Source organism: Nipponia nippon, unplaced genomic scaffold (genome assembly GCF_047370975.1).
Source record: "Nipponia nippon isolate SJK-2023a ecotype South Korea unplaced genomic scaffold, ASM4737097v1 scaffold_2, whole genome shotgun sequence".
NCBI classification, from domain to species: Eukaryota; Metazoa; Chordata; class Aves; order Pelecaniformes; family Threskiornithidae; genus Nipponia; species Nipponia nippon.
In genome coordinates this window covers 93,840,506-93,864,227 of record NW_028262336.1, presented here as the reverse complement: position 1 = coordinate 93,864,227, position 23,722 = coordinate 93,840,506, and the positions used below count along the sequence as shown (strand labels likewise).

At 39.2% G+C, this 23,722-nt stretch overlaps 1 protein-coding gene across 2 annotated transcripts in view; it reads right to left on the bottom strand.

Moving 5' to 3' along the window:
* The window catches only part of DIAPH3 (diaphanous related formin 3), a 255,482-nt gene that overhangs the window by 216,248 nt on the left and 15,512 nt on the right, over positions 1-23,722 (bottom strand). For both annotated transcript variants that reach the window (XM_087756729.1, XM_087756731.1), the window contains exons 3-4: positions 10,321-10,494; positions 4,856-4,960 (exon numbers count right to left, since the gene is read on the bottom strand). In XM_087756729.1, coding sequence (XP_087612855.1) covers positions 4,856-4,960; positions 10,321-10,494 — 279 coding nt within the window. The remainder of the gene's footprint in view (positions 1-4,855; positions 4,961-10,320; positions 10,495-23,722) is intronic.

Genomic DNA, 23,722 nt, shown 5'->3' with positions numbered 1-23,722 from the left:
TTTAATCTCTTCAGATATTATCTGGGTCCAAGACTTAACAGTATGCATTGGTAATGCCAGGAACAGAACACCACCTCCTCGAAAAACAAAGATAGTATAATTGCTTGCCCTTCCATAAGGCAAGAAAGCTCAGCTCCCCTACAGATTTGACACAGCTATATCTAAAGACAAATGAAAAAACAACTGGAGAGAATCTCCAAGCCAAATGTAGAAGATCCTGAACAAAACAAAAAAAGCATTCACAACATTAAGAACTAAATATCAGACTTAATAAAACATGAAAGGTAAAAGCTACTACACCATGAGTTGCCCAAATCACTACAAATTCACTGGTTAAGGGGAACTGGCAACAAGGGTTTCTGCCTGGTTATCCAAGAGCTTATATACTGGGCACATCCATCCTGTTACAATAATCCCCAAAACATTTTAAGACTAGGCAATATATACCCCTGATGCACAATCAGGGGAATTTGAGTGACGGCTGTGATATAAGGAGGAAATTGTTACAACTGTGGTGTAACTGGGGATCAGGGCCATGCCTGTATGCATATGCAGCATATACAGCTCCCCGTGCAATCCTGGATCTTCCCAGCTGGTCTCTGCATAGATGCGATAACGGACTGACTACAGACAAGATGACCAAACTCTTAGCAGTCTTCATGACAAAGTATTTAACTAAATATTACAGGAGCTTTCCAGTTGGAAATTTCAAAAAGTCCCAGAAATTCTCCTGGCAGCTCCTGCTGTGCATAGACTAGTTAATAAGCACTACTTGTGTGCCTACGCATATGGATTAATATCCTGGGTGAAGAATCTGTCATTTCCAGTGACTTCCCCCAGCAGCTCCTGCTGTAAAATTGACCAAGCTGGATATAACTAAGACACTTATAAATAGTCAGTAAAATTGCTTTCTTATGATGCAGAGACAGTCATATACGACAGTCATATGGACAGCACATATAGTTAAGACGGTTAGAAGATGTTTTGGAAGTAATTTAATATAATCAGTAGCAATGTGTGCAGTGGAAAGGTCACATGGGACAAGAGCCCAGCCAGACTATAAGAATTCACTAGAGTGACATTTCAGAGAGTCTCAGCTGACCCATCTGAAGACAGTGTCACAAGCAATGGAGACTCACATCAACATCCAGACAGTAACCAGCCATCCCGTTTCAGATTCAGTTCCCCACCTGAACATTACCCTATGCAAAAGATGCCAATAAACTGTGAATGTCTGTACAACATACCCACAGCACCAAGTACCACTTATTCATAGTTACGTCAAGGTTCTGCAACATAATAAGAATATGATACATCTGCCAGTGCTTAAATAAAATGAGAGCTCCATTTGGTACCAATTGTGAAACTGATTATATTAGCTATATTTCTGCATGGGAAAAGCTGCTTAAGTTCAAAATGCTCGAGTTAACTGAGAAACAGGAAATATCTTGAGGCATCAGTGCCTCTAGAAATTTAATTGCTCAACTGAAGAACAACTGGTCTGTGAGCAGATGCAGTATGAAGTCAGCATTAATTAATTCAGTTAAAACATTACAAGGGAGTAAGCTGCACAACAAAAATGAAATCTGATGAAGAAAACTCACATTAAAAACCCAGTTTGTGCGTGTGTACCTAGTAAAACTTACAGTAGAGTAACATTATAGGAAGGCTGCTTTTATTTCCTCTTGAGTATTAACTCCATAACATGGAAACTGATTTTTAAAACTTTTGTGGGCTGAATGTCTTTGTATGTCTTTATATAACACTTAAAGATGTGACCCTGTTTGTAGCCTCAAATAATTGTAATACATACAAACAGCTACAAAAACACAGAAAATACCTTGGACATAACAACCTCTAACAAGAAACAGAACTACACTGCCTTTGGTAGATGAGAATTCACACTCATACAATAGCCTTTAAACACAACCGTTGCTCCCTTCTCCAACTGTTTCCTGATAAGACATGACACTACACCAGACAGAAATTTCATTCAAGATTTCCAAGCCATGACGGTTTAAACAATATGCAATATGCATCTCTAAGATAATGTTTTTAAGGGAAGAAATAAGGCTTCGTCTAAACACTATACATTACAAGAAAACAAGAAAGTACTAGCAGAATACTGAAGTACTTCAGCAGAATTCTTCCAAGCATACAATTTTTGCTGTCATTTAAATTTTCAGTAAGTACTACTAGTATCCCAAACCCCAAGACTGTTTATTCTTAGCAATTCTTCTACATGGAGCCCCTGAACATGTTATAAAGAGTGATAGTAACAGCATACTTACAGACAAACATATACAGACATATACACAGAAGCATGCATTCAGCCAACTGTTTAAGAAGTCTCTAAGCAAAGTGGAATGAAATGAATGAGTATTGCACAATGCACATCAGTAAAACTCTGGTTACTTTTAAGTAACTGAGTCCCAAAGTGATGGATTCATTCTAAACATCTCACGCATACACAGAGGTAGGTCACAGTATTCTAAACATAAATAAGCACCTGAGCAGAGTCCCACCAAACCCAGCATAATTTCTAGATGCATCAGTAACAGAGATGTGCTTTGTGAATATTGGAAAGGAGTTCTGCATTTCTAAGAAACAGAAACCCTGACACTGAGGTCAATGATGAAGTTTAGGCTATAGTGGAGTCCACTTTGATCCCCAAAGGCTGCTTCATTTTCAAGCACAGCCTCTGTTCTTCATATCAATAGTTTTTATAATGATAACTGCTTTAAATGAAACCTGCTCAGTACTCTGCACAGCAGTTGCAAATGAGGATATTTGTCCCAACACAACATAGTTTAGTACCTGTCTCCTTAAAGTTTGATACTCTCAAAAGATGTTACTGCAGTATCACTCGTAGAAAGAGAGACCTGACATGGGGTTAGTTTTACATAACATTCAGGAGCTATATGGCACTTCGGCTCTTCTGAAAAAGTATGACATTCATCAAGTCAAGGTACACCAAAATTTAGCCAAGTACCCTACGCATGCAGTGTACTATTCTCTCTAGACTGAGAAGGCACTCTGACAGTCCACTTGAGGCATGAAAGAGCATGCCAGGAACAAAGAGTTTGCAAGGGTGAGGGAAGGAGTTTCCCATCCCAGTAGCTCCAGTACTAAGCTGAATTCATCTGCAGCACTACTGTATCACACAGCAAATCTATGCATCACAGAAACAGCTCCTCCGAGTTATACAATGAGTGAATGCCATCTCTAGTAAGGACAAAACAGTAGGAACAAAGTTCAGTAAAGACAAGAGTTTGCCTGCATGAATTAGTCTTCAGTGATCTCCCACAGCAGAAAGAGGGATGGCAGCGGAGGGGGAACAGAAAGGAAAATTGCTGTTGGGGACTTTATGAAAACATGCAAGACAACAGTGTGTGGGAATAAATCACTACCCTGGGGGAGGAAACAGACCTGTCCTCTTCAAAAGAGTACCTTGTATGGCTGCTTTGGGTATTGTGCAAGAAGCTCCATTGCCAAAAAAACAAGTGTGATAACAACGAAAGACAAAAAAAATATTTATTGCAAATGGGACTCAGAAAGAAGGATCGATAAAACCTATTCTGCTATAGGCTTCATTTCTTTGCAAGTATTAAGTGCCAGGAAGTAAAGAGCTAACATGAAAACCTTTCTCTTGAGAAAAAGTCTTAACATCACCATCATCATGATGCTAAGATTCCAGCAACAGATGTGGATGCAGCAACTCTGCACAAACAGCCATGTCGTATTATCATGTTACTTTTTAGATCAAAAAACTGGGGTCTTAGAATGTGTGTGGAGGCTAGGGGTGTCAACATCATATGAACCTTGACATGCTGTTTTTGGCTGAGAAACTTCAAGAATGTTGTGAGATTTACTAGCCTGAAGTTTCCTGATTTCCCATGTAATATCTCTAAAAAAGAAAAACAGGCTACACCTCCTAATCTTCTGGTACTAAGGAACTTTTGTGCCATAGAAGGACTAGTAGCTTTGATAAGCTCATCTTAAATAAAACAACCTCCAGACAGTTCGGTCTTGCACTAAGCATCTACCTTCCTACAACTGCTACAGCATTATACTAATAAAGTACATCATCTGAAGTAGACAATAAGATAAATACCTCATTCAAATTGCTATATTTAATGTCTTCTTTTCTCAATATTTAGTTATAATTACATATGGGCAATTTTTACTGATCTTTCTACATGCATGGAGCAGTGAGAGTCAAACAATCAAATATGTAAATTCTAAACCAATAAAAAGGTCTGAGGACAATATTAGCACTGCAGCATTTAGCACTGGAGTCAGTTCCTACTTTTCAAAAACTAGAGTTTTTCTTATGCCAACTTAATCCTTAAGCTGCCCAGTACACAACTCCTTGCACTTCTCTAAAACAACCAGTAATTATCACAATAAGTAAAAAACGGACACTAATTGGGTTCATGTGCAACGCTTTCATTATCAACTATTACATGGCATCACAACATGAATTCTGTACTGAAGTCAAGCATGAAAAAGGCTAATCAGTTAAGGAATTCTTTTTAAACAGTGCTAGAAAAGAAAAAAGGTTCACATCAAACTTTTCCAAGTTTTCTGCAGAATCTTTCCATCTCCACTAATAGCCATACCTTTACCAAAAAGAAACACTGTTCTGTGTACAGAAGATACACCTCAAGTACAAGTAAATACCTTTCATTGCAGCTTGTAAAATAATGAGATAGTGCCCTTTAAAAATATTTGTGTCTATGAGAAACAAAAGTCAGTCAAAAGAATGTAACATGCATGCGTCAGTTTTTCTCTCCAATAGGAAATAATGTAAATATTAAGACATTTTTGGTGTACTTCAGAGAAATTTACTTACAGACTTAGAAGCAGTGCTAATATATTGCATCACCATTTCTTTTTTGGTATTAAAATCCTTTTCTCTCAATGGCATCTTCTTGTCTTCATTTAAATTCATATCTTCCTAGAATGGGAGGGGAAAAAAAAAAGAAAAGAAAAAAAAAAAAGTTTTAAAGGTCATCCAGCAACACAGTTGTTTAAGAGACTGATTTAAAAAAAATTAAGACACAAAAATATGAACTTGAGCAACTGAAAGCTGTCATACAAACAACTTTTTATAAGTTAGATGATACTCAAAACCACAAACCTTTATCCATCTTTCCTAGCAACTCAGACTAAAAAACCAGTCAACTATGCCAGGATAAACAACTGCATCACAATCATTACTAGTATAATCTCTTCTTAGAACTCACCTACAGTTTCACACACACACACACGCACGCACTAAACTACAGAGAAGCATTATTTAACACTTCCTAAAGCATTTATAAAGGTACTCAAACCAGTTTCTTAGAAAGATCTTTTTAATGATATAGCCATTTGTTCTATAATTCTGTTCCTCAGTTCCGAAATACTTAATCCTGGGCAGTGGAATCTGCTTTGCCCTGAGAGTAGTTCACAAAATAATATTCACCTTTGCAATAGGTAAGGCCTAAATTCTTGACAATTTGATCATTAAATCAACACCTTCAACTGTTATCAAAACCCCATCACAATTAATTCATTCCAACATAAACCCAGAGGTCAAAAAGAGCAGATGCAGAACCATATTCAAAGCCACACAGCAGCTATTCATTGACATTTCTGACACAGGGACTTTTACTGTTCCACCCTAGAAATGCTCTGATCATTGTAATCAGTTCCACATCTGTGAGAAATGACATTTCCTACCATGCTGGAGATAAAAAAAAAAAAAAAAGGCTTTAAGAAACAATTTAGACACACACACATACGAGCACATACAGCATTACTGTGGCCACCCAAGCTTAGCAAGAATTACTGCAGTTATTTTCAGCTGGGACTCACAAGGTGAATCCCCACCAGCTTTGGCAAGAGCAATGATACAAAATCAGTGGGTAACCATCTTCATATCAAAGCTATTTCACCTAGTCAGAAATCAAAGACAAAAAGAAAGCAAACTCATAACCTTAGAATTTTGAGAAAAAAAACCCTAAAGACCAAATTTTTATAGTACACTGAAACTTAAGTTTCCTTGTCTTTCACTAGTTTTCACATCGAATAGGATAGAATCAAGCACAGTTCCTAGAAACATTGAGAGTTTTGCATAAATCCAAGCTCTGAGAAGACATTGCAGAAAATGCTTGACCCCTTAAGTTGAACTTCAAAGTACAGTTAGGGCAATTTTTTGTAGATTCTGGATTTTTCCCTCCACAAATGTTATTGTTTCCTTTCCTTAAGGACTAGAAAAAGTTCCTCACTTCAGTCTGGTATGCATTTAAATTATTTATTAAATTATTGTTAAATTAGTATTTTTATTATGTATTTGATACTATATAGTGTATTTATAGTATCAGATTTGTATAGTTGATACTATAGATGCACTATTATTTGATATTTTTAGTATCAAATAAGTACAGGGTGCATGTTGTAAAAAGTTCTCTCATTCAAGCAATCATAATACAGTCTTTTGCCTCCTTGGCAGCTAGCTTGCATACTGGTGTTACTTCCTACATCTGAAAGCAAATACAAAACCACTCTGTCTAAACAAGCTGGAAGAAGGGAGGCCACACATACTTCAATCTTTTCTCATAGTTCTGTTCTTCAAAATACTGCAGTCCTTTGATCAAAAAATTCATAGAGAAACTATTTGCTTACACCCAAACCAAAATTCTAGCAGTGCATAAGGACACACATTTTCCTGAAAATTTTGCAAGTTACCTCATACTAAATCAAATGTTGGGGACATTATCTTGAAAGGATATGCTGGATTTTCTAGCTTTTCTTGGATGAAAGCAAAACAAGAAACTACTATGATTTACTTAATGATAGGAAACCTGGTGTGATCCAAAAATGCTGCACGGACTCACAACATCCGTACTAAAATAAAATAAAAAATAAAAAAAAAAAAGCTTAAATATACATATGTTAAAAGCACTGTTGGGATCATATGTTGTAGGCAAAGAGATCATTTTCTTCCAAGACACATAAAAAAGTTGAAAATTTTTTGTGTGTGTATATATCATTTGGAAAAAAAGTGAAAGATATTTGAAGTTACTTGTCACTATCAAAGCTTACAGAAATCTGCAGCTTTTTTAAGATGAGAAAGAACACATAATCAACGACAAAAAGTAGTGTCTTTAGTATTTATAGACATTGATATATGGTTTTGGACATAAAGATTTGGGGACTGCTAAAAGGCATTTAAAATAAGAACCGATTAGGAAGTTCTTTTCAATTTACTTCTTTAAATATTTTTTCAATAACAAATTCTTTCAAAGCCAGAAAAATACTATAACTTAACATTTTCAACAACTGCTCAAAAATCTTTATGCCTTATCTAAGACATTTCCTTAGCTTAAAAATGGGGAAAGGGGGGTAAAATTAAGATCAAGTCAGATTGCCAAAAATACTACAATGTTACTATTCCCTCTAGCCTTTCATTTGCTGTCTTATCTTATTACAGGTATTTCTCATTTTATGTAATATTTCAGTTTAATTAATTACCTTCTATTAAATGCACAACAACATATTTATGACTATGGTTATTACCAGGCAACACATCTGTTGAGATATGCACACGATAACCCATACTATAAATTACTAAAATCAAGTCCAGCTGGACATTACCGGATAAATTTGGGTTTTTTCTGCAAGTTCCAATAAATGTCTTTGGAACACTGTGCCTCGGGATTCCTTTCCACAGGGATACAATTGTATAGCAATACTGGCTTCAAATGAAAATACACTTTATATGTATATTTAATAAGGGTAGCTGTATTTTATTTAATACTTAAACTGTATTTTTAAAACCTACATAAAAGAAATATAAGAACACTGAAGCCAAAGTATTCCATTTTAAGTTTCACAAAAATATATGGCTAGGTCTTTCTCAATATTTTCTGAGAGCCTGTAGCTACTGCAAAGTTCATTCTTTTGTTTAAAGCAGTTTTGCACTTCTTTCAGACTTGCTCTTTTAAGTTTTCTGAAAAATAACTCCTGAACTTAAATAACAAAGAGAAATCAAAGGGCTTGTTTTTCCTGCAAAAAATTCTAATTACGTTTTGGGGGCGGGGGGGGAGGAGAGGGAGAGAGGGAGATGAGGAGAGAGGGGCGGGGGGGGGGGGCAGTAAGAAATCTATCAGTACAAACTATATTCCATAATCCTAGATGTAACAGCAGGTTTATTTATAAGAAATATTCCGTCTGTGTGTGCAGTAAAAAGTAATTTCTTTGTTGTTGTTTTTAACAAATGAAACATCGTTAAAGCAATTGATTTATACAGATTAGAGGTACTCAGCTGTACAAGGGGCACCTCAGATGTGGCTTAGTTTATGACACACTTCAACACCATTCTTTTATTTCTTCTTAAATCATTTAAAGCTATTCTACAGGTGAGCAATACCTCTTTGGAAAATAAGTCATTTCACATGGATAGTTTCCTAACAGCACTAACAGAAATGAAAAGAGCTAAATGACAGTTAATTACTAGCTTTAACTGTCTGGTTTTATGAGCACTTTCATAATTTTTGCCATCAAAACCACACAGAACACCACCTCATGAAAGACTGGGAGAAGGAAGCAATATGCATCCAGGAAAATCAAAAGTATAATGCAACGCATTCAGTAAAACTTCAGAATTTAGAAACTACTCCCTTCAGTACTAACCACTTGACTATTTTTATTTTGTGCAAAATTAGTTCTAGAAGCCTGGCTACAACATTCAATTTGTTCACCACCCCACCCCCTCAAATCACTTAATTTGATCAGAACAGAAACTAGAGGCTACAATATATAATTAGCTATGTAATCTACTGTGACTAAACTAGCTTTATTCTAGTCCATTCAAGTGTGAATAATCTGAAGAATCCTTTCTGTATTACATGTTATAGCTAAAATAACACTGATGAAGTAGTTTATCAAAGACAGTTTAAGTGCTTAGTTACTCAATGAAACTAGGAAAGCATTCAAATTATCCAGGATGTCATCATTACTTTAACATATTTTTGCAAAGTAGTTATAAAATTGCAATGAATTGCTTCAGAATCCATGGATATAAGCATTTCTGTTTACCTAGATACACAGTAGTAGGTTTCTGAGGATTTATTGAAAGTTTCCATTTTTTATGGCATAGTTTCAACATCACACACTATCTCTGTGGGATGGTAGAGAAATACAATCTACACTTACGTAGCGGGGGGGGGGGGGGGCGTGCTGGGAGGCATACCTTCAAGTTTTATTAAAAAAACTCTCACATTTCCTAACATTTGAGCAACTACCATTCACAGCAAAATCTTAACAGAAGTAAAATATGCTAGAAGGTATACCAAGAAAAATGAACCATGTGAGAACAACAAATACAAATACAAAAGTTGATAACACAGTAAATTAGTCCTCCCCTTCATCCGCTTAAACATGAAAATCCTGAATCCTGTCTCTCAGTCATAGCTCTCAACAGTTCTACAAAAGCATCTTCAAAACTAAACTAACATTATTGAGTAGTAGGAATTACAAATTCCATAAAGGTACTTCTCTCATAGCACACTTAAATTTCCTCCACATCCCTGGTAGTCCCTTTGTGTTTCACGAGTTACTTGTTACTTGCTGTGAGGAAGAGAAAGAAATAATAATCTAGGCATCGCTCTCCTTGTTAATGGCCTCTTGTGCTCTTCAGATGGCAGTCACTCTCTTCTCTCGTGGCCATTCCATGTTTAGTTGTCAATTGCCCAAATGTCATCATCATCATGACAAAAAACATCAACCTGTTGAGGTGGTACCGATGCCATATGATCTTACCAGCAAGTGACTGCTCTTTTGTAGCACAGTAACAATGATGGCTAAGGAAGGAAGCAAATTTGAGCCTGCATGTGCAGACTAATGCTGCTTTTGAGGCAAGAACCTTAAGTCTTTTTTGTGCAAGAGTGACACAGAATATAAGTTCAGAACAAAACCCTGCTGTGACATTTAAAGGCATAAAATCCCTTCGTTAAAGTTTCAGGTCATCTTGAAAGCAAGCAGGATTCCCCATTTCTTTTTCCTCCTCAAAATCTGTTGCATAATCTCACTTCTAATAATCAGAAGCCTGTAGTTTCCATTTTACATACATTTGGAGCAAAATCTTGTCAAAATAATTCAAAGACTTCATCCCCTGAGAAACACCCTAAAAAACACACAATTACAACTCACAGCAACACCAATATTAATAATGCAGGTAAAGATCAGAATACATGCACAAAAGAAGGCTCCACCTGTCAGTTAGCCATGTTGTCATTCTTTAAGTAAAAGAAATAAGCATAAGACTCTTACCATCATTTTTTCAAACAGCGCTATGATTTCTCTTTCTGACAGGGGTTTTGGAGCAAAATCCTCCACATCCATAGGTGTGGACGACCAATCTGTAGAATGTGACTGCTTCATATGCGGCAGAGGAGGTCTTTCCTTTTTACTTCCTGGAATTCTTATACTGGCAAATCTATCCAACTGAAAACAGAAAAGGTATAACGTATCACATGCTGTTTCCATTCTATGTAACCCTAATTAAGATGGATGTTCTTGGAAGCTAAACATCGTTATTTTTCTGTGGTAACTTGCCTGTTATTTAACTGTCTTATTTTAAAGGGTTTTCCTAAAGATACATATAACGGCCAGTTGCCTTAGCACTTGAGTTAACAGACCAGAATCCCATTACATTATGGCGAAATCATGCAGAACATGAGAATTTTATGGAAAGTTTGGAGGAAAAGATATCTACAAAACCAATTTATGAAGAGTTCTTCCCAACCATTACATGTAGAATATGAAAAAGCAGACTTATGTACCAAATGCATAGTTTTAAAATGTTTTTTGTTACTCTGAAACAGCTATACTCCTGACATTGTAATAGAATATACAGATAGGCAAAGAAACTACTTTTTCTTAAAAGACAAGTTAGCATAACTAAGACACTGTTCTATTTATTTTTTATTTGGATTATGTTATCCAAAACTTGCTGCCTTTCTGTGCTCCCATTATTTAGAAATTCATTTAGGAGAAGCATAAAACCCATCAGCTTCCTTAATAAAGTTAAGTAGGATACACTCACGGTTTCATGAATAATCCTTAGGACTTATCACCAACACAAGACAATTGCTCTGACTTTACCCTTTCAAAAGCCAAAAAAACTTCTTTGAAAAGTGGTTTGGGTTGTGGTTATATTGACTGGTTAGAGATTTATCAACTTTTCAATAAAGACTTACTAAGTGAAATTTTAAACATTTTCATTGTTAGAGCTTGTGTGCTTTAATGTATATGGGCAAGGACCAAAAGAATAAAAAAGCAGCTGACATACTCAATGAGATGCTCTAAATCTTAACCATCTTTGTAGCAGCCTTTTGAACAGATGTGAACAGCAATATTACACTTGTCAACACAGAAGAAAGTTATGGTAGCATTTGATGCATAGGAGATTTTGGACAAGATTTCAACCATATCAATAGACTTACATCTTTGAAATGCTATGCAAAAATATTCTGAGGCTTCAATATATCTTGAAGACAAGTATCTTGAGATATCACTTAATAAGTACATCGAAGTTACCAAACTAAATAACAAGTAAAATTATTATAGCATCTGTGGAATTAAGATCAGAGAGAGCAAAGAAAATTAGTAGGAAAAATTGGGTACAAGTGTTCCACTCTAGTCAGAGCAAGAATTGACTATTAGACATCCATGAAGAGAGGTTTAGAGGAAAAACAAAAAGACTTTAATTCTTCCTGTTCAAAATTGAAAAGGAACAGGTTTTGGAATGTAGAAATAGATTGTAAGCCACTCACTTACAGATGGTTGTAGAACATGCAAAAGCAGAAAATTAATATGGCATAAACATAAAAGAGCTCAGCATGGATGATGGGGCCCTTCAGTGTCACATCAAACCAGTAGGCAACGAGGAAAGCACACTCTACAGGAATAATTACGCAGGCAAGACTCAGGAAGAAAGAGAACGCAACAAAAGCAAAAGGGAGGGTAGCATCATTGGAAGTGAAGTATAGAGTCACCAGTGACAAAAACATCTTCCCGTCTTTAAAATCAGAAGCCTATGGCAAGCATGGGGGATGAAGCCAGATTGCAAACTGCAATGACTAGACTGGCATCTTAAAAAAATCTTATTATATGAGATTTTTCTCCTCAAACAATGGCTTTCACAGAGCACTGATGAAAGGCAGCACACCCACTCCAAATAATGAGTTAGTAGGTTCTCCATGCCTCACTGTTCACTATCAAGTGCAGAACCTAAGAAACAAACCATTATATTTGAAGATTCTTCATATGCAGACTTGAAGCAGGGGTAGAGGAAAGACACTTTGGTTGAAATAACAGATTTCAGCCCATGGTTCAGTCAGAAGAGAATCGACTAAAGTAGGTTTAAGAGAGGTATGTCCTACACCCCTTACCCATCTCTCCTGAAAAATCTCAGCCCCTTCCTTACAGTCCGTGTTCCCCAAGTGTCCCCTCTTCCTTACCCTGCTCCACACAACAGCAGCAATAGCAGTTCTGGCCAGGCATAACCACCCCAGTCTCTGCCATGAAATACCCCATGCAGTCCTGGAGCTACTCTTGCTCCACTAGGAACAGGCAGCACCAGTTCAGGGACAAGAGCCAGTTCATCCTTGAAAAGGGGCACTTCACTTCCTTTCACATTTTTAGTTTATGCTTTGTTTTTAAGCTCCTCTTGAATGTTAGACCATATGGTAGATGTTTTGCAACATTACAGATTAGGCCATAACATTCACATTCCCCATATTCACCAAACCCTATACCACTTGTCCCAGAGGAGGGAAGCACACTCTTGGAATACATTTGATCAGGCAAAACATGTAAGACAAAGTGAGATACTGGGATAATAAGCACATTTAAACATGTGTCAAACAAATTACTTTAAATAATTCAAAACAATGCGGCCTAAAAATAAGATTTCCATAGATTAAAAAAAGGAAATTCACAAGACCTGCACAGCAGTACAGTGTGGGTATTCTATATACGCTTCTTTTTTGAATTATACATTGATAGTGCTTCAAAAAGTTAATACCTCTCTATATTCCATACATGCGAATGATTTCATGGTCCACAGAAAGCACTATACAGAAAGAACAGAAATTTCATTGCTTGGTTGTAATGAAATCTACCACTGATGCTGCTGGCAATCCAAGTGCATAGAGGAGGAAACGGCAAAAATATAGTTCAATAATCTTCCATGTTACATCAAAAACATTTTAAATCAGACTAAGCAATGGGGAATATCTAAAGTTAGCTTTGATACAAAGAATCACTACAGTTTAGGAAAGATAAAGGTCAAACCTGCTTTAAAGATGTCTGCCATTTTTTTTATTTATTTTACCAATAAATACATACAGACCCATACAGGAAGAGTGCTTTAGGACAACAATTTTCTGAAAGGGACAAACTTTTCCCTTGAGGTCTTTGTAAGGCCAACATTAAAATTAACCAAAAAATAAACAGTGTTTCCTATGGTCTTGATACAAAGTATTTCCACAGTAGTCTCCTTGAAATTCTCCAAACTACTATCTGTTTTGAGGCACTGATGGAACTCAGAATAGATTATCCAGCGGTAAGAGCTCAAAGGCAATAAGGAGTGAGAAGAAAATAAGAGTGCAGTTAAATATTTCTGAGCACTTGAAGGAGAAAGCTAGAATTTTTTTAATACACTATACAAAAACATAACAGGGAATCTCTAACCATCTCATTAATTCAAACAACAATGTATTCCCATTCTCATAGCACAGTGTTACTGAAGATGAGGAAAACTGTATTTCAGATACATAATCTAAAAAGAAACAATTGTAAAATAATTAAATACTGAGTACAAAAAGACCACAGAAATATTCATTAAAAACTATTCTCTTCTAAATTCTAAAAAAAAATGAACTGCCCATGTAACCACAATATAGGGTGATAGGTCTTAAGTTTAAAAATTATGTGATATTGAAAGGAGAAGTGAAAATAACTAAAAAGAAAAGTTAACTCTGGAAGGGAAAAAACGTTGAAGGTAGGAAGAGCTTCCTATCCAAAGATAAGCATAATTCTAGAAATAACATAGATACACCACCATTTTGTTAGCAAAAACTAACCGAGACAGTCCTCGGTCTTTTTTGGTCAAAAGGCAGAGGGTTTGGTCTGGTTGGTTTGGTTTTGTTTTTTAAGGTGGGAAAAAAGAGAAAGAGGAGGAAAAAGAAACAAAAAATAACTAGGACAGCAGAGAAGCTATTAAAGATATAATTCACAGAGTTCTCATTCATAAGACTAGATACCTCAGCATGAAAAGCATGAGGAGTCTTTTCTCATAAACTTGAATTTAAAGCAATGAGTTGTTTGCATATATTTTAGCTTTTATGTCTTTATGCCTCCTACCGCCAGAGACTGGAACATCTATAAAGCCAGGTACTTTATTCTGCAAGTTCGCATTTTCCACGAGTCAAAAACAGCAAGGCTTCTAAAAAAAAAATCTTAACATCAGAACTGAAACACAGTGGAAAGTAAACCACAGAATCATAGAATCATAGAATGTCCTGAGTTGGAAGGCACCCACAAGGATCATCAAGTCTAACTCCTGTCCCTGCACAGGACAACCCCAAAATTCACACCATATGTCTGACGGCATTGTCCAAATGCTTCTTGAATATTGTCAGGCTTGGAGCCATGACTGCCTCCCTGGGGAGCCTGTTCCAGTGCTCCACCACCTTCTGGGTGAAGAACCTTTTCCTAATGTCCAACCTAAACGTCCCCTGGCATATCTTCCTGCCGTTCCCTTGGGTCCTATCATTGGTCATCAGGGAGAAGAGATCACTGCCTGCCCCTCCTCTTCCTCTTGTGAGGAAGCTGTAGACCGTGATGAGGTCTCCCCTCAGTCTCCTCTTCTCCAGGTTGAGCAGACCAAGTGACCTCAGCCACTCCTCATACGGCCTCCCCTCTAGACCCTTCACCATTTTCGTGGCTCTCCTCTGGACACTCTCTAGTAGCTTCGTATCCTTCTTGTACTGTGGCGCCCAAAACTGCACACAGCACTCAAGATGAGGCCGCACCAGTGCAGAGTAGAGCAGGACAATCACCTCCCTCGACTGGCTGGCAATGCAGTGCTTGATGCACCCCAGGACATGGTTGGCCCTCTTGGCTGCCAGGGCACGCTGTTGGCTCATGTTCAACTTGCTGTTGACCAGAATCCCCAGAGCCCTCTCCGCGGGGCTGCTCTCCAGCCTCTCGTTCCCCAGTCTGTATGTACATCCAGGGTTGCCATGTCCCAGCTGCAAAATCCAGCACGTGCCCTTGTTAAACTTCATACAGTTGGTGATTGCCCAGCTCTCTTAATTTGTCCAGATCTCTCTGCAGGGCCTCTCTGCCCTCAAGAGTGTCATCAGCAAACTTAGATAGCAAAACCTTCAAGTTCTGCATCCAAGTCATTTATGAAGATATTGAAGAGCACTGGCCCCAAGATGGACCCTTGCAGAACCCCGCTAGTGACTGGTTGCCAGCCCAAAGTAACACCATTTACTATAACCCTTTGAGCCCAACTCATCAGCCAATTGCACGCCCACATTATGTGTTTATCCAGCTGTATGCTGGACATTTTGTCCAGGAGGATACTGTGAGAGACAGTATCGAAGGCCTTCCTGAATTCCAAAAAGATTACATCGACTGGCTTCCCTTGGTCAGCTACCTTGAATCTGTGCTGCCTAGGACCAATGACTGCATTGAGTTTCAGGTGTTTTTCAATAACTCCCAGAATAATCTCCATGATTTTGCCATGCACAGAGCTGAGACTGACAGGCCTGTAGTTACCAGGGTCATCCCTGTTGCCCTTCTTGAAGACCGGGACAATGTTTGCCAGCTTCCAGTCAACTGGGACCTCTCCAGATTCCCAAGAGCATTGAAAAATCATTGAGAGAGGTCTCACTATGACATCAGCCAGCTCTTTCAGTACCCTGGGATGAATCCCATCAGGCCCCATTGACTTACAGGGATCCAGCTGGAACAGCAAATCCCACGCAAGTTTGGGGTTGGTTGGGAGTTTATCATTCTCACAGCCATGGTTGTCTAGCCCAGGGCTCTGGGGGTCCCAGCACCCATCATCGGTGTTGAAGACAGAGGCAAAGAAAGTATTAAACATCTCTGCTTTGCCTATGTCCCTGTTTGTGAGGTGACAATGCTTGTCAAGTAACGGGCCAATGTTATTTCTCCCCTGCCTTTTGCTATTTATATATTTTAAAAAGCCCTTTTTATTGTCCTTCACAGTACTGGCCAGCTTCAGCACTAGTTGAGCTTTGGCCATGCGAATTTCCTCCCGACAGTGGCGAACAGCATCTCTGTAGTCCTCCCATGTCACCTGACCTTGCTTCCACTGGCCATACATTTTTTTTATCTTAATTCTAGAAGATCCTTACTCAGCCAAGCCGGCCTTCTACCTTGCCTGCTTGACTTCTGACACTTTGAAATTGCCTGCTCCTGTGCTCTTTGGAGGTGGTACTTCAGAAGTGACCAGCACTGATGGACCCCAGCACCTTCAAAAGCTTTTTCCCATGGGACCTTACTAAGCAGCTCCCTGAGCAGCCTGAAGTCAGCCCTCCTCATATCCAGAGTTGAGGTCTTGCTGGCAGTTTTCCTCCTGTTACCATATATTTTAAACTTGACTGCTTTGTGGTTGCTGTGGCCAAGGCAGCCACCAATTGCCACTTCACCCACGAGACCTTCTCTGTTAATAAGCAACAAATTGAGGAAGGCACCTTTCCTGGTCAGTTCCCTTAGTACCTCTACCAAGAAGTTATCATCCAGATGGTTTAGGAATCTTCTGGACCTGTTTGTACTAGCTGTGTGGTATTCCCAGTTGACATCTGGCAGGTTGAAGTCCCCCATAAGGACAAGGGCAGATGACTTGGAAGCATCCCTTAGTTCATTAAAGAATAACTCATCAGTGTTGTCATCCTGGCTGGGTTGCCTATAGCAGACTCCCACAACAACATCTGTTTTATTTGTCTGTCCCTTAATCCTTACCCAGAGGCTCTCAACTGTGCCATCGCCAACTGCTAGCTCCATGCATTGCAGCCCCTCCACTACATACAATGCTGCCACCCCCCTGCCTTGCCTGCTCTGCCTATCCCTCCTGAAGAGCCTGTAACCATCCATCATGGCACACCAGTCACGGGACTCATCCCATCAGGTTTCACTTATGCCTATGATATCATATCTCTGGGCCTGGGCCAAGGCATCTAGCTCCTCTTGCTTTTTCCTCATGCTGCACGCATTTGTGTAGAAAACATGGTCAACACGTGAACGTGAGTTACCATGAGATTGCTTTTCAGTAGCATTTTACATTTACCAGCCTGAAGATTCTCAGAGAGCCTTGGTAGAAACTATTATTATGGCCTCCTTGAACTGTAGTAGAGTTTAGAACTGTCTTATGGTAGTGTTTCTTCCACTGCTCTGCTTCATCACAAAGCTCTGCAAAACCAGAGCTCCAGAAGTATGGCAACCAAACCCTACTGACAAGCTCTAACAGTGTACGAGGTGCAAAGCAAGGTACTGTACATACACAGTAACAGTGCCGACAGCATGTGCACAAGGAAAAGTTGTCTCAGTCACTTGGCAGACAAGATATGCGAGTGAATGTTAAAGTTCTCATGTGACTTTAAATATAAAAAATTGTGCACGCAGTGCCAAAAAGATTTGAGCTGCACTTTTTTATTACTAGTAGTACAAGAAAGTGTGATCGCTTATTTCAAAGGTGGTATCATCAGAGAAATATTCAAATTCCATAGGCATTTAAATTCTAATAAATATTTTGACACATAGCTACATTAAAGAAATTACTTGAAAGAAAGCAACTGACACAGGTAGGACATATCGAAAGTTTTCTTCAATCCCCTTTATCCATATGAAGGACAAGAGAGAAGGAGATGCATGCAGTGGGATCAAGACTAAAGGAAAGGACTGTCTCTTAAGGCTACGTGCTAAAATGTCCATCTGCACACAAAAAAAAAGAGCACAGAAAGACAATGGTGGGTGGTGGAATCCAAATAATACTTTTACCTGTCTCTTACCCAAACTCACCACAGGAACCATTAGCCCATCAAAGGCTTATCTCCACAAGCCCAGATGAACACAGAGGTACAACAGCAGGTGGGAGGAAGCCCAATTATTGATTCAGAGGAAGGGACATGCTGTGCAGGCTTCTCCCAAGGCTATCCCAGCAAAGCCTCTGCCTATGGTCCAGGTCTGACGCCCACCCCATAACACAATCAGTCAACATAATCAGCTCCCCACAGCAGCTTTCAGACTGAGGAGTGTTACTGATTAGGGGTATAAGACACATTATGGGATGAAGGAGAAAAACATTTTGGGATTGTGCAAGACTTAGTTTGCGATGTTTAAGGGAACAACCAAAGGCAGGGAAAAGGATGGATCTCAGCAATTTGGAGAGGAACAAGCATGGTAAAGTGATAGGATAAGGGAATAAATAGGGCCAGTTGTGTGTAAACAGTTTGCTAGTTGGTACAATTGTCTGGCCATGCCCTGTACCCAACCAGCACAGTCAGTCCTACCTTATTAAATTCTATTTCCAGCTATTTTCCTGGGTGAGACGCTCTACCTTGTGTGCATATGTGTGTATGGAGGCCCCTGTGTCAGCAACAGGATCAGACCATCAATCAGAGGAACCACAGACCAGCAACTGGAGAGACCAGAGTGAGTGAACTTAAGCACCAGCAACCTGAATAGGACCTCAGTTGTGTCCATGGTGCCAGCAACTAGAATGAGTGAGGGTGGTGAGTCAATGATCACTAGCAACTATCAAGCTGGACTAGCCAGTGAGAAGGTGAAGTTGCCTGAGAGCAGGGGAATGTGTATCTATAAGAGCAAGAGGAGCTGGCTAAAGAAGGGATAAGGGAAGTTCTGGACAGCTGCCAGAGAGACTGTAGGCTCAGGGGTGGGGGGGGGGGGGGGTCAACTGTGAAATGCACCTGTCTGTGCACGAAAGTCTTTAAGGGGTGGCCACTGTGGGAGTTTGCTCCTACACGGGTGAGGGGAATCCCATCCAACTGATGGAGATTTTTATCTGTGTGTGCATGTCTGTTTCTAAAGACAAGGCCACAGGGGACTTGCCATCAGAGGGACCAGGGGAGCCCCACCAGCTGCCAAAGAGCTCTGTGTGTGTATATGCACACACACACACACACACACGTGTCTCTCCCCGGGTGAGGAGGTCTTTATCGGCAACTGGAGTGAGCCTGCAGCCTCAGGGTCTCATGTGACACCAGTGCCAGCCACAGGGAGGTCTGGGATCTGGGGGCCAGCAACCAGGCAGTGAGCTTGTGAGCCCACCTACTGGAGGAATTCACACTGTATGTTTCCCACTAATGGATCTTCATCCTCATCAGCCAAAGAGTGTAACAGGATGACAGCCATGGTGCTGTTTGTGTTGATCTGTGTGGCCTGCCATGCATATGCATACATGTTGCCAGCATGTGTTCATGCAGGAGCCTACTGGGAATACACGCTCAGCCTCACTACTGGTTAGGCCTGTGGGGCATGGAGCTATAGCAGCCTCAGCTCTGTTGTGTTACAGGATTCATTTCCCCCCTTACATTTTCCTTCCTTCACAGAACAAAGGATTTCTTTTACCCAACAAGGCTCACACATTTATAGCCACCTTGCCAGTAAGGTTCTTAGCATAAGAACAATTTTTGCTACTTAAAATACTAGAATTATTCATAGAGTCATTTAAGTTGGAAAAGACCCTTAAGATCGAGTCCGAATGGACTTAAAGCCCACAAACCTGCTATCAAGCATTATACGATGATCTCCTTCACTGTTTGAAACTGTTAATGGTATTCTAGACATTCTCAAAATATATAGAAAGCCACAATACATAGTACCAAGGAAAGAGATAAAATGACAAGTCTAGATACGGAGCATTCACCCATTCAGAGTTGATTTTGAACTGACTGTAAATTGGGTATCAGAATTCAAATCACTGGTAGCAAGAATAATAGCTATAAAAGCCAAAATGAAGCAACCATCACAGGATGAATGGTGAAGATTTATTTGGTTCTTATTTCATAGGCTCTCTATTATTCCACTGAGACCCTATGAAATAAGAAAGTGATTTTATGCACGCACCATGGACCTGAAAATCAAAGTTACAAAGAGATCCAAAATACAAACCTTCTGGCTCATCACGCTTTCTGATCAGGTCCCTAGAAAGTACATTTATTTGTGCTCTCATTTTGATCTTAGTGAAGAATTCTTATACCATTCTCTATAAGACAATAGTGTCTATTGAACTTACACACTTGATAATGCAGGAATCAATGGATTAGTTATTGCTCGTCTAATTGCTGGCTCAACAGCTTATCGAGATATCACCTCCTAACACAGCTGCTATGCCTGCAGGAATGAAGGTATTACTTCCCTGCCATCCTGCCTCCCTCATCTTCTCCCACCCCCTTAATTAACATGTCCGATCGTCTATTGCTATATTAAGAAATTCCTCAAAAATAAAATCCAACACACACGTGTAATCACATTCATAATCACTGAAAGAACTCACTAGTTATGCCAATGATTCACTCCAGCCTTGATTCAATGCCTTTCTCAGGAACAGAGGACAGCCAGTCAGATGAGAATGGGACATTCACAGAAAAACCTGATGGCATCAGCTACTATTGAGGGAACAAGACTTGCTAAGGGAATTCTCATAGGACTATCCATCTTTGAGGCTGTTAACAAATGGAGGTCATGTTTAACACAAAAGTGACATATGCAGGGTGCCTTGTCAGCCAATAAATTCAGTATCATTCTTATAAATACAGATGCTCTATTTAAAAGCAGAATTTTAATTGCTTTATATTGTTGAATTTGAACTAAATATAAAAAACAAATACCACAATAGATTCTCAATCATATTTTACTTGAAGTTATTGTTGTAACTCTCAAAACTGTGGTGCTAACACTCAGTTTCCAGTTAAGTGAACAATTTAAGTTGAAGGTGATTAACCATTTGCAGACAATAATTCCTAGAATAACCCAAACAGACAAAACAGTTATTTTCTGAGGGATGCTACTAACACCTCTGCTTTGTGAATGTTCTGGGAACCAACAAATGAAGCTGAATCGACTAGCATGGCTGGTCTTATTTATGATCACAGAGAGAAAGTGGGTAGGGAATAAGGGAAATGATTTAGCAGCAGAGGTTACCTACGTCAAGGACAGAACACTACCTCAACTGGGTCTTACTTTTTTTTCCTCCATATCCAGACCAAAGCCCTCACACCCAAACAGGCAATGGAACAATAAGCACAATGCCAGAAAAAAAAAGAATAAATACAAGGAGGTTTTTGTAGAACAACTTCCAACAGTGTTTAATGAGACTTTTACTGAGATAATTTGGACTATGAATGTTGGTATCAATGCAACTTGACTAACGACTGCTGTTTACTGTACACAGAGTAGATTCATAAAATGAGACTAAAAACTTATTTTTGATTTTGCATATAAAGTGTGTTTCCTACTGGCCATATTTGCAGTAAAACCTTGCGTGCAACATCTTGTAGGTCTCCAAAGTTAAAAGTTACTATGCACACTGTCCACATATCTAGCCAGGAGGATTTTATCTAAAAAAGGACGATAACCATACTTAAAGTGGTGAACCTAATCCAATACCTCATCACTAGCTGAGCAACCTAAATTTTGGTTGTATTTACTGCAGTGATTGGGCCCCAGCACTTAGAAAAAAATAGCAGCTGTACCTAATTGGCAGGTAGCAGATGGAAGAATTAGTTAGGTTTATGCACGATACAAAAGTTATGAAAGTGGGCCTGTCATAACCAACAGCAAAAGGAGTTTGCAGCTGAAACATTATCTAAAGTCATTAAAAATTCTTAGAAGAATTCACAAAAAAGCTATCCTTTTTCAAGGTAAGCAGCAGAACAGTACAGTGGCTTTGCCCTGTGTTGTGGTTTAACCCCAGTTGGCAACTAAGCACCACACAGCTGCTCCCTCACCCTCTCCACCTTCCCAGTGGGATGGGGGAAGAGAATCGGTGAAAACAAAAGTAAAACCCAGGGGTTGAGATAAAGACAGTTTAATAGGACAGCAGAGGAAGAGGAAATAATAATTACAACAATGATAAAAGAATATACAAAGCAAGTGATGCACAATGCAATTGCTCACCACCCGCTGATCGATGCCCAGCACATCCCTGAGCATCGATTGCTGCCCCTCGGCCAACTCCCCCCAGCTTATATACTGAGCATGACATCATGTGGCATGGCATAGCCCTTTGGCCAGTCCGGGTCAGCTGTCCTGGCTGTGCTCCCTCCCAGCTTCTTATGCACCTGGCAGAGCATGGGAACCTGAAAAGTCCTTGACTAGTGTAAGCACTACTTAGCAACAACTAAAACATCAGTGTGTTATCAACATTATTCTCACCCTAAATCCAAAACACAGCACTATACCAGCTACTAGGAAGAAAATTAACTCTGTCCCAGCCAAAACCAGGACACCATGGAAGATAGACTTCAAGATATACTGAAAAAGAAATACTGAAAAAGAAACAAAAGACTAAACTTCCTTTGTCCACCACAGCCTTTGATTCCTTGACTTTTCCTTTCTTTTTTATTCTTGAAGACAGGGCTTACCAGATTAGACATGACATGCATCGGTCTGGACCCAAGCTAACATATTGATTCAACAGCTGCACCATACCACATGGATTTGAGGTTTCTGGCACTAGCTCTGTGATCCCTGCACTTTGGTTTAGCGCAAAGAACAGTGATGCCTGGAACACGTAAAGCATATAAATCAAGTCATGCAAAATCCTCTCACATTAAGGTTGAAGCCAACAGATTTGATGCCCTTGAAACAAGAATAAGAACCACTACTGTATCTCTTCATATTCCATTTCTCCAGCTGTACAAAGCACATCAATCTACACCAATTTCATAAGACAGAAATGGTAAAATATTATCCTCCCTTACCACCCCAAATCCCTATGCAAAGCTCTGGGATGTTCCTAGAGGAGAAAATCAACCTCAAGGCTCCAGATCAAAATGCTACAAAGTAATGATCAGCTTGGATCTTTGTTTTCTTCACCACATGAACAGCAAACCTTCCACCCAAGACAAGTTTATGGAGTATATATTACTAGAGGATGTCACGGCACTACAGGAAACTCTTTATTCTAAAAGAGTAGGCAACCCAGTATCAGAGAAAAGTCCTGACTATATGAAATGTGTTGTTTGCCACAAATGAGGTATCACTACTTCACCTCATCATGAAGAGACAGGATTACAGAATTGTTCAGTTTTAGCCTAAACTGCATTACTAGAAGTACTGAACAGTCTTCTTTCTTCCCCTCCCTACTCCCATTCTCATTAATAAACACACACACACACACACCATATGGACCATCAAGATGCCAATGACAATCACTAGACACAATTTATTAGGAGAATTCTGATATGAAATATACAGGTACGCAATCTTCACTTCCTGTCTGAAGGCATAAAGACAAGAATATTGCTTATAGCTTGCTCTTTCTCTAGGTGTCCTTCTCACTCTGCCTTATAGATCTGTAGGGCAAAAAGTACTGCCACCTTCCATTTTCAAGTTCACATGTTTTTGACTGCCCACTATTTATATACTCAATAAACACAATTTCACATCT